We start from the raw sequence: 13,065 nt of genomic DNA, 5'->3' as shown, positions 1-13,065 counted from the left end.
TACCATTGAAACCCTTACTAGAAAGATACAGTTTAGAAGTACCCCCTAAGATTTCCCCCCTCCCCCCCATCAGTTTTAAATTAAGGCCTCAGCAATGTAGCCCATGAGATAAGGCCAGTCTTTTATATTCACAAGTCGTAAGTTCTCTTTTGATAGCTGATTCCAAAACATCTGGGTTGTCATTTTCCCTCTGTTCACACTGTGTCACTGGTGTAGGTCAGGAGATCGGCTGCCAGAGTCATTTAGCTGAGGGAACTCCATGGGTGTTACCTTCCTAGGCAGATCGCCGCCTTAGTTAGCATTTTGTAGCTTTTCTTTTTTCTCTCCCCCCCCCCGCTCCCCCCCCCCCCCCAATAAAAATGAAACAAAACAAAAAAAACCCAACCCCTAAACCAAGAAGGGATGCTTTTCGGGTTAAAGCAATCTGTTGCTGTTGTTCAGTCATCAATCTTCACAGGAAGTGAATCTGAGGTCCCAGAAGCAAGGGACTGGGAGGGAATCCATATAGAGGCTTCCTCACCTCTTGTTACTTTCTCCCATTGATTGAGATTGTCCCTGGAGATGCAAAAAGTAAAAGAGGTAAAGCACTGTTCATAAGCTTACTGGGACTTCTTCCTACCAATACTGCCTGCTGTACTATACTTTGAGATGTAGCTTTATGCTGTATATAAAGTACCCATATGTCATCAAGCTTTTATCATCCTTACGTTATTTCATCCTTCACCTTCAGTTATCCCTTTTTGTAATTCTGTGTGGCTTATATACATGTTGATTATATATATGCCTACGGCATACCTTCCCCGCAACGAGCCCTGGAGCTAGCGGCTAGTACCTGCTTCCATTACAAATGTCTAGCCCCATGGCTGCAGAGAAAACCCAGCTGTGACCCAAGAGAGACGTGTCTGCAGAGACCCTGAAACAGCAGTCTGGAGACAGGTGGCCTTCCTCACCTTGGACTTTAGGGATTTCCTTCCCCACAGCATACTTTGGCCCTTTTCAGAGCCACCACAGAGATCAGGACTTTCGCCAGGAAACTTCCTTCATTGGAAACGACAGAAGTGCATTAAGCCTTCTGAAACTCCTGCACACGGGCTGCCTGACAGCGCGTAACATGTTGCATGCCAACATCATAGTATCAGCTTTCAGTTACTAACAGTGGTGATCATACTATCAATCTTCTACATTTAAAGAGTACCCCTTCCTTGAGACAGAAATTTTGACTGCCTCACAGCCTTGCCAACCCCCAAGTCCAAATTTTGGTTCACAAGCCGTAAAATTATGAGAAATTAACCTGGTAATGTTCTAATCATCTGAAGGGAGTACAGACCCATAATCTCACTTGTTGTACACTAGTACCACTCCAGTGGCTCGGAACTCTAAATTGATGATCTCCAATAGCGGATGTGCAACCTGTGGCCAAATCTAGCATTCAGTCTTCAAATACAGAGAGAGACAGCGCAAGCTCAACTGTTTCAGTTTCATACTATCAGATACCTCATTACTAAAACAACAGCTCTCAGATGTCTTCAGTAAACAAACACGATGGTAAAAGCACTAAGGTCTTACATGCTATGTGTCATATTATCATATTACATTGGAATTTATGTGGCAGAGCTCTTCTGATTTTTCTGTCACAGCTTTGCCGAAACAGTTGATAAAACAGCAAATAATGAGCCGAAAGCACAGAGAACAGGTAAGAAAAGAAAATGTTGCGTTTTCTGGGGATGGGGGAGGGCAGGATCTGATGGGAGTCTACCAAAGAAAGCTGGTGCCCTCTAGGGGAACACCTACACCATTTTCTGCAGGCAGATGGAAACCTGCTCTGCCAGTGCTCCAATCCAACTGGAAGTCATGAAGCCAGCATTAATATGGCACTGAACCTCAGCTAACACAATCAGGCATTAAGGATCAGAAAAACTGAACCGTCACTATTTCTAGGTCCCTTTCTTGAAACTGAGAAAGTAATGAGGAGAACTGCAGCCAAAATATTTTTAAATTATATCAATTTCAGCAAGAATTAAGATACTTGAAAGCACATGCAAAGATGTTTAAAATTATTTGGTCTGAAATAACGGAAAAAATAAATCACCGCATCCTCAAAATAAATGTACTCTCATAGATTTGCCACTTTGGTAGGCCAACTGAGTACGTGGGCTACATAACACACATAGGACTTTTTCTGAACACTGTAACACAGGTGGCTGTTAGTTTTGATCTAAACAGAATGACAAGAGAGTATTTAAAAATACGGAATAGATTACCAGATGCGAAAACCTTCTAGATTCTTAGCTGCTGCCTTACCTCAGGGAAATCAGTGACTGATACTTTCTTTTTTTCTTTAAAGATGTGGATAACACGATTCATTTACCTTGGTGCTCCCAATGATACCCTGGCTCCTAAGTGTCTGGAATAAATGCCCAGAGGCTCTCAAAAGAAAAACCTTGATGCTGACATGCTGCCTTGGGTGCTTCTGCTGTTTTTATTTGCAGCTGCTGTCTGTGTTCCAAACAACTGAGGGACTCAGCAGCTTAAATGCTGCTTTCCAAGAACGAGCACTGCTGGTGAAGGGGTGATATCAAAATCGGTTCAGTCAGCAGCTGAGGCAATACCAAACAGGAATGACACTGTGTTTCTCTCATCACACCCATCAAAGATAAAGGAAAAAAAAAGTGTAGTGCAAAATGAGCTATTCGAAACACTCTGGAGTAATCTATACCCTGCAATAACATATGTTTTGGTAACTGGGGAGTTGAAGTTAAGATCTGTGTTCTTGATTACCCACTCTGCATCTTCAAGTCTGAACTCTCAGCGCTTCCGCCCCAACCCCTCAGACAGCAGAGGGTAATTTCAAGGCTAAGCTAAAACTATCAACTTGCTCCTCAGAAGACTTTATGCCAGGGTGTGGATTATCAGGAAGCTCTTTAGTCTTATGGAGATCTTAAACCTCATCCACACATCTATGCCCCAGTTCTGCATCAGCACAATCTAAATTAAGGAATGCACACGAACAAGGTGGGGAGCTGTGTCTGCACAGAGCCGTGCCCAGTCTGAAGACTGTGCCAGTGTAGCTTTCAGGAGTATCAGTATTATAGCTATAACTGGAATTCCAAACAACAAACATCATTCCTAGAAGAGAAAAATGTTCATATAATCTCTGCCAGGAGTTTAATTCCTTTTATTTCAGACATCACACCTTTTGCAGAGAAATCCACTCTTGAGAAGATGTTCATGCCTGATCTTCTGAATTGTGGAGAACTTTTCATCTAGAACACATATGTATGTGGGTGCTTGATACTCTGCAAGTCAACTTTAAATCTCCTCAGCTGAGCACTGAAAGATGGACCATCAAGTATTACAAGCCACTTTTGCAAATAAACCTCATTTGGATACCCATGTGGCCAGAAATCAAAAGATATGGGTCCGCCCAGAACCCTGCTGCTGAAAAAGATGCTTTGCAGTCTTAAGGACTCGACCCAGCCTCTCTAAGCCTCAGTTCCCATTAAGTGGAATAACAATGCTAACTTCTTACCAAAGGTACTGGCTTATGCAAATGGTTCTACAGTCAATACAAACCCATTTTAAGACCTCCCATCTGATTGTGCTATAACAGAACTTTCCTGACATCCACGGCTGAGGTTACTTTATTAATCATACAGACTCTGCAAGACATTTTCATGTTAAAAGCATATAGATACTGATTTGGGGAATAAAAGTACACCCAGATGTTGAAAAGTAAGTAATACAAAAGCAATGCAAATTTTCACATCTGTAAAGCAGTTTGACAAAATTTGTTAGCTTGAGTAGAAACAAGTAACTGGAAACACTCATCATAAGCACTACTGCATTTCTAATGGTGGGTATTATAGTTGTTGTTGTTTAGTCCATGTAAACAGTATAAAAATCTTTCTGACTGAAAATATGGTTAGGCAAAGCACAATCTGTTTTCCAGTTACATAGATTGAATAACCAACCATTTAGCTTTGAGCCATCAATACAGCTGAAGCAAGATGCCTTCAAGAGAGGATTATGAAGAGAAAGAAGTTAGAAAACTTCCAAGATCTCAGACTACCTCTCAGTAAAACCGTTGGATGACTCATGACCTTGTAAAGACTGAAAGGCTTACAAAGCAGTTCTGTAGTTTACTTCATGTTCTCTGATTTCACACTGAAAGCAACTCTTTATTTGTCAGAGTACACATTATTCAATTATCTATAATCAAACTATCAACACATACATATTAGGTCAACACTGCTCAAGGAGTACACATTCCTACTGTGTACTGTAACTCCAAATTCCAAAACAGGATTTGGACTTTGATATCATTATGATAGTAGCACACTCCACAGCATTTTGAAACTAGAGAAGAGTTTAACGCTGTATTGTAACTGATGGAACCACTAAAATATGCACTTACAAATACTTCCACGTGACTCAATTTACGATAACAAATTACTGCCTGTTTTTTACCAGACATTGTTACTTTCATAGTCTCTAAGGATGAAAGACACTACTATAAGGATCACCTAGCCTAACTGCCTGGAAAAGACAGGCCTTGGCAATTTCCTCACAGTAACTGTGCCTCAGACCTTTATCCCTTTTACCTCTCTCTTTTAAAAAGTATACCTCGCCTTGGTTTAAGATCTTCAACTGACATGATTCCAAATGCTAAAAAAGAAATTCACCATATTACTTGTTTGAACTTTTGGGCTTCAAGTAGTCTCTACCTGCTAAATTAATGAGCTTTGTCTAATCAGAAAACATATTATGGAGACAGTTACAGATTTCGACAGTCATTCTCTTGGATGAACTAAATACATTATGTAAGATTTTTTTAGTCTCTTACTACTAAGATCTCAAAACATTCTTTAAGCTCTTTCTTAATCTTCTCTTATTTGCTAGTGTGTTTATCTACTCTTCTTAAAGCACAGATGCTAAACAGGATTCTGACTGTAGCCCCATTAATGTAATAACTACAGAGTTATAGTCACTAATCCTACTTAATATTCCCTCCATATCCATCTAAGGGTTGCGCAGCCATGCCCAGCAGCAGGACCTTAGAGGCAGCTGACTGTTAATGAATGCTCATAGATACTGTTTTTCATAAGATAATCCTCTGTCCCACTGGTACAGACCTACATATTCTTCTCATAGGTATACGAAATAGCGTTTGGGTTCAAATTAAATTATTTTTGCTAACCACTATGTTAAATTTCATGGTGTTTTGTACATAGTGGGCACCCTTTTGTTAAGTCACACAGATCATTTAGTCCACAAGATCAGGAAAGTGGCAGAGCAGGTAGATCTGCCTTAGAGGACAAAGAAAAAGTTCAGTGCAAGCTAGAATTTAAGGACCACAGGAGAAGGGAAAAAAAAACCCCAAACGGTTATGAGAGAGGTGCTAGTAAGAACACAGAAAAACAGGCAGGCCTCTTTTCCCTGAATATGACTAAAGATTGCTGGCATTTTATGAACCAACTGTTGTTCTTTAGAGAATAATGATCAACCTGAAACTGGAATGTTTTCATGAAACATACTGGTTTCAGCAGAAGTTCTGTCAGGAAAGATTGCTAAGGTCTGGGATATAATTATTGGACAGAACTACCTACAAAGAGATCCACAATTATTCTAGGGTAGAAGCAGCCAATCGGTGAAGGACCCTTGCCTCTCCTCCAGAATATCCCAAGCTACATCCCAACTGATTGATAGGACAAAGTTACATTTGCCTCTCCCACATCCCAGTGGCACTACCCTTATGCTCCCAATTACTGAATATTCCAGGGATCTTTCTTTTCCTGCTTTTTAATAAAAATGTTCCGACATGAAATAAAACATGCCAAAACCACATTTTTTAATGAAACAGAATTCTAGCCAATCTTAGTTGTGAGAACAATATTGAAGTAAAAGGAACACAGAGGGAAATTGCACTGAACCAGCCTAGATAGGGATACATAAGCACTGAACCTGCTTTTCTCTCAATGCTTTAGGCGTCAAACACATTTTAATCAGCAGTGTCTGAAGATCTGCATTAGATAGTCCCAGCCTGTAGTTATTGCCTCTGGGTTTCTGCATAGATTAACGCGAGATGCGTATCCCTGTTTATCTGCATGCAAATTCTAAAATTAAAAGTCTGTATTTCCAGACAAACTTGCAATGCATGTTTCCTTCTCCTTTTTCCAAGCTACACACTTACGCAAAAACTTGCACATTTACTCACCTGCACGCTCGGAGTAGTGGCCCAGTTGGAGGAAAGATCTGTGCAAGCGTAGTGTAACATGGGATGGCTACAGCATTGTAGAACCCAATCTACGAAAAACAACAATGAAAAAAAAATAGTTAAATGTTGCCAAACTACAACACTGAAAGTTAACAGCCAACTAGCTCAAAGCTGTTGTCTTCTTACTTAATTACTACTTCTGTTAGCACTAGAAACTTCTGCATCTCCTCTTAATATCCAAATACTTTAAACTGATGCAGTAACGGTGAAGTCCCTGGCAATTGCAAGTTGCTTACCCACCTCTCTTTTATGACTAATACGGCTGCTTCAGATAGGATTTTCTACAGGACTTTTTATTGTTCAGTTGATTCAATTGACTTGCTCAGGATCTGTCTGGCTTTTTGGTGCCCGTAGTGGCAGGAAGAAGGTGCAGATGGCAGAGCCATTTCTGCAAACATTCTTGTGATGAGATTTTTTTAATAAAAAAGTAAAGTTGTGCAGCGTTGCCAAAATGTGGTCAGATTCTGGATTGTTCTGATGTCCTCCAGAGTACGTATTACATAGCTCAATTTCCTAGAGAAGCTAGGGGCTTTGCACCTTTGGAAAGTTTCTAAAAGGTGTGCATTGTGATCAATAATTGGTTGGCAATTTCTTTTCATGTATATGGTTCAGTGATATATTTTTACCATTATCATAGAAATCTATTTAGAGAACATCAAATGAGCACCTTTTTAATGATATCTGATTCATACAGGCTCAGGGGCCTATGACAGCTACCATGTCACAGCTGAATTGTGACATGAGGGAATTTTTAGAGAATGCTACATTAGCAAGGATGATGAGTTAAATTTAGATCCATTATAACATCACTCATTTATCCCAGGCTCTCACAATAGTTACAGTAGTGCACTATGATCTCTTTCTTTGGGCAGAGTTTTTAAATGCCTTTTAGCGAAATACCATGTATCGTACTGACCCAAGCATTTGATAATGTCTCTGTTTAACAGTCTAAATATTGGCCCTTATTCAGAAATCAAAGAGCAACTCTTGTCTTCACTTCCATCAATACAGATTCCTCCCATACTGCTATGTAACCCAGTCCATTCTGTACTTAAAAAAAATAAGGCTTATTTTCTGACCTGAGAACCCAACAGTCTGAGTTGCAGTAATCATGGTGTAACCAATAGAAAGGAACTGCAGCTGGTGAGGAGGTAAGGCTGCACACAGCTGTGATGTCTGCTCATCAACAAAAAAGTTTGCTATTTTGCACAGTGCACCATTTTCTTCCTATGTGTTTTTACTTGTTTCTTTGTTTTTAAGAGGGACCACTTCATTTCACTGGAAAATAGCAGATTACCCCATAGCTATCAAAAATTAAAATGGGAACTTAGGTACAGTCACACTGGCTCCATAAGAAGTGTGTTGTCATTGCAAAACATAAAAGATTTCAGCCAAACTAAGTTCATCTGCAATATATTCTGAACAACCTTCTCTTTGGAACCCTGGTATTTAGAATAAAATGTGTCCTTTAAGGTCCTGAAAGCTTGTAAGTTAAAATGCACATCAATCAAGGATGAAAAACCCTGAAAGGCTCAATGGATTTAGGTTTTTAATAAAGCTAAGCTAACTAAAAACATTCCCTTGTGAGAGTTTCCATTTCCGACCAGAGCAAACTTACACACATCCCTTTTGTAAAAGGTTTAGATTATGTGAATAAATTATTCCAGATTTATTTTTATGTTGCTGTGGCTAGACAGAAAGCTTAGAGTTCACTCAGGTACGAGCAAATTATTGAAGTCACTGCAGGAAAGGCAGCGTCTGTACATCCTAAAGATGCATAAGCAAGAGGAACTAGAAAATAAATTGTTCCTGTCTGTCCAGCTGTGCATCCTAAACATACTGCTAGCTTGAAGAGCTCGATCTTTAATGTTCTGACTTAAGTAAGAAAGCACACTTAAGATTCTAATCCTAGCTGCATAAATTTTTTTATTTTCAACTTGAAAACTGTATTTCTGGGGTAAGCTTTGAATGGCTGAAGCACATGAACTGTTTCTTCTCTCTCTCCCTTCTTTCTTACTAAAAGGCCTTTCAGGTCACTGCATAGTTTTGGCATTTCTATTTTCTTCATAGGTTCCAATAGGAGGGGCAGAAAAGAGGATGATGGGATCCTTGCTGAGTCAGGAACAAATCCTCAGTGCCGGCTCCACAGGAGGAAGACACCAAACTCGGAGACCTTACACGAGTTGTGCTGCAAAGGGTGTAAAGCACAAGAGACCAACTGACCCAGCCACCCAAGTGTGAGCAAGAGCTAGCACAAGCTATTCTCAAAGATCATTACTTGAGGCAGAAATAGCTTTTTTCAGAGATTACGTGTTTATACAAATCCTCATTTCCTAAAGATCATTGTCATTTAAATAAGGTCTTAATGCTTTAATTAAAATCCACACAAAAATACTCTTTAATGCTTTTTGTTAGAGCCCAAGAAAATGGATGTTAATGCTTTATTAAATTCTTCAGTCTCTACATAAATATAGGAATGGTTACCTTCACAGAATTATACATGCCCTAAATCTCACATTTTCCTGTAATCTTTCAAGATATTGCAGCTACAACTATACTACTGAAGTTGGTTTTTAATGTCCTATCATCCTTAATATTTTACTGTTATACTATTAAGAAGCGTGAAACAGAGCACAGAGTAAAAAAGAACCTGATGAAGACAGTACCCGGGACAATACTTATTGCATTTCAAAGAGAAAAAAAACAGCTTATTTCTTAGGTCTGTGCTTTCACCCCATTAGCAATTCTTTCACAAATGCCAAGATGACTACATACTGTAATACCGTGTACTTTTCAAGATGTTCAAAGATAACTAATATAGTGTGTAGAAAAACAAACCAAATGCAGAAAAATGTTTCTTCTCTTTTTAGGCTTATATTAAAAACACACATTTAGGAAATGAACTGCTAAATCCTTACTATAACAAGGGTAATAGTTTTTAAGCTAAAATATGATAAAGCATATGGAGTAAAGTGTCAGAATATAAAAATTTCCATAGTCTTGCTTACCAATTAATTAATCTACAGTCATTTTGTGATACATTGTCATTTCTAAGTTATATTAAATATTATTTTTAATTTCAGAGTTCATGAAATGCTTTGAGATTGCTAACTGCTGACAATTAAAGCATCAGAGGCCATATGTATATATGTATATGAATGGACAATGGGCAATTTTAATTTATTTTTCTCTGCTCAGATAACCAAAGGACAAGTTACCTTTTATGTTTCCCCCAAAAAGTTAGTTCAAAGACCCCATTTTTCCTCAAATTGATGTTTACAAAATACCAATTTTCCCTAGGGAAAGCATAACAAAAAGCAGTGGTCTCTCCACATTTGTGCACAGGAAAATCAGTATCCAAAGACTTTGAAAAACAGACATTTGAGGCTCTTACAAATACTGCCTTTGTTGCTTATCCTCAAGAAACGCTTCACATTATTCTTTTTTTTAGGAATGTCAAAAAGCAGTTGTAGTAGTTATCCAAAAAACTAGTGAAGAAGAATTGGCCTAAAATCACAAATATTTTGAAATCTGAACCTGAATATTTTAACTGGGAACAGGTGACGAAGTTCATTTTGCATTCAGGATAAAACAGCAAAACCTTTTAGCAAAGGGCTGAAGCAACCACTTACTAAGTTGAAAAAGTGTTATTCACAGTATCACAGTATGCTAGGGATTGGAAGGGACCTCAAAAGATCATCTAGTCCAATCCCCCTGTCGGAGCAGGAACACCTAGATGAGGTTGCACAGGAAGGCGTCCAGGCGAGTTTTGAATGTCTCCAGAGAAGGAGACTCCACAACCTCCCTGGGCAGCCTGTTCCAGTGCTCTGTCACCCTCACTGAGAAGAAGTTTCTTCTCAAATTTAAGTGGAACCTCTTGTGTTCCAGCTTGAATCCATTACCCCTTGTCCTATCATTGGTTGCTACTGAGAAGAGCCTGGCTCCATCCTCATGACATTCCCCCTTTATATATTTATAAACGCTAATAAGATCACCCCTCAGTCTCCTCTTCTCCAAACTAAAGAGACCCAGCTCCCTCAGTCTTTCCTCATAAGGGAGATGCTCCACTCCCTTAATCATCTTAGTTGCCCTATGCTGGACTCTCTCCAGCAGCTCTCTGTCCTTCTTGAACTGAGGGGCCCAGAACTGGACACAATATTCCAGATGCGGTCTCACCAGGGCAGAGTAGAGGGGAAGGAGGACCTCTCTCGATCTGCTAACCACCCCCCTTCTAATACAGCCCAGGATGCCATTGGCCTTCTTGGCCACAAGGGCACAGTGCTGGCTCATGGTCATCCTGCTGTCCACCAGGACCCCCAGGTCCCTTTCCTCTACACTGCTCTCTAACAGGTAGCTCCCCATCCTATACTGGAACCTGGGGTTGTTTCTGCCCAGATGTAGGACCCTACACTTTCCCTTGTTGTATTTCATTAAGTTATTCCCTGCCCAAATCTCCAGCCTGTCCAAGTCTCTCTGGATGGCAGCACAGCCCTCTGGCGTGTCAGCCACTCCTCCTAGCTTAGTGTCATCAGCAAACTTGCTGATAGTACACTCAATTCCCTCATCTAAATTATTGATGAATATATTGAATAATATGGACCCCAGTACCGACCCTTGAGGCACTCCACTGGTTACCGGCCTCCAACTGGACTCTGCCCCATTGACTACGACTCTCTGGCTTCTCTCCTTCAGCCAGTTCGCAGTCCACCTAATTATCCGATCATCCAGTCCACACTTCCTCAGTTTAGCCATGAGGATGCTGTGGGAGACCATGTCAAATGCTTTACTGAAGTCAAGGTAGACCACATCTACCGCTCTGCCATCATCCATCCACCTCGTTACTTCCTCATAAAAGGCTATGAGGTTGGTCAAGCATGACTTCCCCTTGGAAAAGCCATGCTGACTGCCCCTAATAACCCTCTTATCCTTGATATGCCTTGAGAGGGCACCAAGGATAAGCTGTTCCATCAGTTTCCCAGGGATGGAGGTGAGGCTGACCGGTCTATAGTTACCCGGGTCCTCCTTCTTGCCCTTTTTGAAGACTGGAGTGACATTTGCTTCCCTCCAGTCCTCAGGCACCTCGCCCGTTTCCCAAGACTTGGTAAAGATGGTGGAGAGTGGTCCAGCAATGACTTCAGACAGCTCCTTCAGCACCCGTGGGTGCATCCCATGGATTTATGGATGTCCAGGTTGCTTAACTGTTCTCTGACCCAGTCCTCATCAACTAAGGCAAACTCATCCATTGACTTGACTTCATCTTCATCTGGGGTCTCAGCGGAACAGGACTCCTCAGGACAGCCCCCGACAGAGTAGACAGAGACAAAGAAGGCATTCAGTAGTTCTGCCTTCTCTGTATCTTCTGTCACCAGGGCACCCACCCCATTCAGTAGTGGGCCTACATTGCCTCTGGTGTTAGTTTTATCTGCCATGTATTTGAAAAAGCTCTTCCTGTTGTCCTTGACCCCTCTTGCCAGGTTTAACTCTAAGGAGGCCTTAGCTTTCCTAGTTGCCTCTCTACATCCCCTGACAGCAGCCCTGTACTCCTCCCAAGCGGTCAGCCCCTCCTTCCATGATCTATAAACTCTCTTCTTCCACTTGAGCTTGCCAAGCAGTTCCCTGTTTAGCCACACAGGTCTCCTGGCTCCCTTCCTTGACTTCCTACGTGTCGGGATGCTCTGATCTTGAGCTTGGTAGAAGCAGTCCCTGAATGCTGACCAGCTATCCTGGGCACCTTTACCTTCAAACAGCTTTGTCCACGGGATTTCCCCTAGTAATTGTTTGAAAAGGCCAAAGTTTGCCCTGCTGAAGTCCAGGGTTGCAATTCTGCTTGCTATTCTGCTTCCACCAGCCTTTGAGATATTGACATTTCTCAAAATCGTAGGTGATTGTGGTTGTAGCTAGAGTTACAAGTACAAAGAATGGAACACGTAACAACAGCAAAGAGCACATTGTCATTTAAGTAAACATTTGAAAACAAGTTTTCCACCACTACTTAAAAAAATTAACCCTGTTTTGCATGCAGAACATAGAATTCAGCAGCCCATGTACCCTAACATCAAATGCAATATTCATTAACGTATAAAACGTTTTATAATAGAATCATAAAAAGGTTTGGGTTGGATGAGACCTTTAAAGGTCATCTAGTCCAAGCCTCCTGCAATGAGCAGGGACATCTTCAAATAAATCCGGTTGCTCAGAGCCCCATCCAACCTGACCTTGAATGTTTCCAGGCATGGTGCATCTACCACCTCCCTGGCCAACCTCTGCCAGTATTTCACCAGCCGCATTGTAAAAAATTTCTTCCTTATATCTCGTCTAAATCCTCCCTCTTTTACTTTAAAGCCATTATTCCTTGTCCTATCACAACAGGCCCTAATAAAAAGTTTGTCCCCATCTTTCCTGTAGGCCCTCTTTAAGTGCTGAAAGGCTGGAATAAGGTCTCCCCAGAGCCTTCTCTTCTGCAGGCTGAACAACCCCAACTCTCTCAGCCTGTCCTCATAGGAGAGGTGTTTGAGCTCCCTGTTAATTTTTGTGGCCCTCCTCTGGACCAGCTCCAACAGGTCCATGTCTTTCCTGTGCTGAGGTCTCCAGAGCTGGATGCAGTACTCCAGGTGGGGTCCCACCAGAGCAGAGTAGAGGACCAGAACCACCTCTCTCAACCTGCTGGCCATGCTGCTTCTGATGCAGCCCAGGATATGGTTGGGATATGGTTGGCTTTCTGGGCTGCGAGTGCACATTGTTGGCTCATGTCCAACTTTTCATCCACCAGTACTCCCCAAGTCCTTCTCCTC

At 41.2% G+C, this 13,065-nt stretch overlaps 1 protein-coding gene across 2 annotated transcripts in view; it reads right to left on the bottom strand.

Annotated features, from left to right (window-relative positions):
• Positions 1-410: 410 nt before the first annotated feature.
• Positions 411-13,065, bottom strand: part of PDE10A (phosphodiesterase 10A) — a gene marked incomplete at its 5' end in the record, with an annotated part of 205,720 nt that continues 193,065 nt past the window's right edge. For both annotated transcript variants that reach the window (XM_082480816.1, XM_082480817.1), the window contains 2 exons: positions 411-555; positions 6,215-6,303. In XM_082480816.1, coding sequence (XP_082336942.1) covers positions 438-555; positions 6,215-6,303 — 207 coding nt within the window. In that variant the 3' untranslated portion in view covers positions 411-437. The remainder of the gene's footprint in view (positions 556-6,214; positions 6,304-13,065) is intronic.

This window comes from Vanellus vanellus (genome assembly GCF_965231255.1).
Source record: "Vanellus vanellus genome assembly, chromosome: 3".
Taxonomy (NCBI): domain Eukaryota; kingdom Metazoa; phylum Chordata; class Aves; order Charadriiformes; family Charadriidae; genus Vanellus; species Vanellus vanellus.
This window is presented reverse-complemented; position numbering and strand designations above follow the sequence as displayed.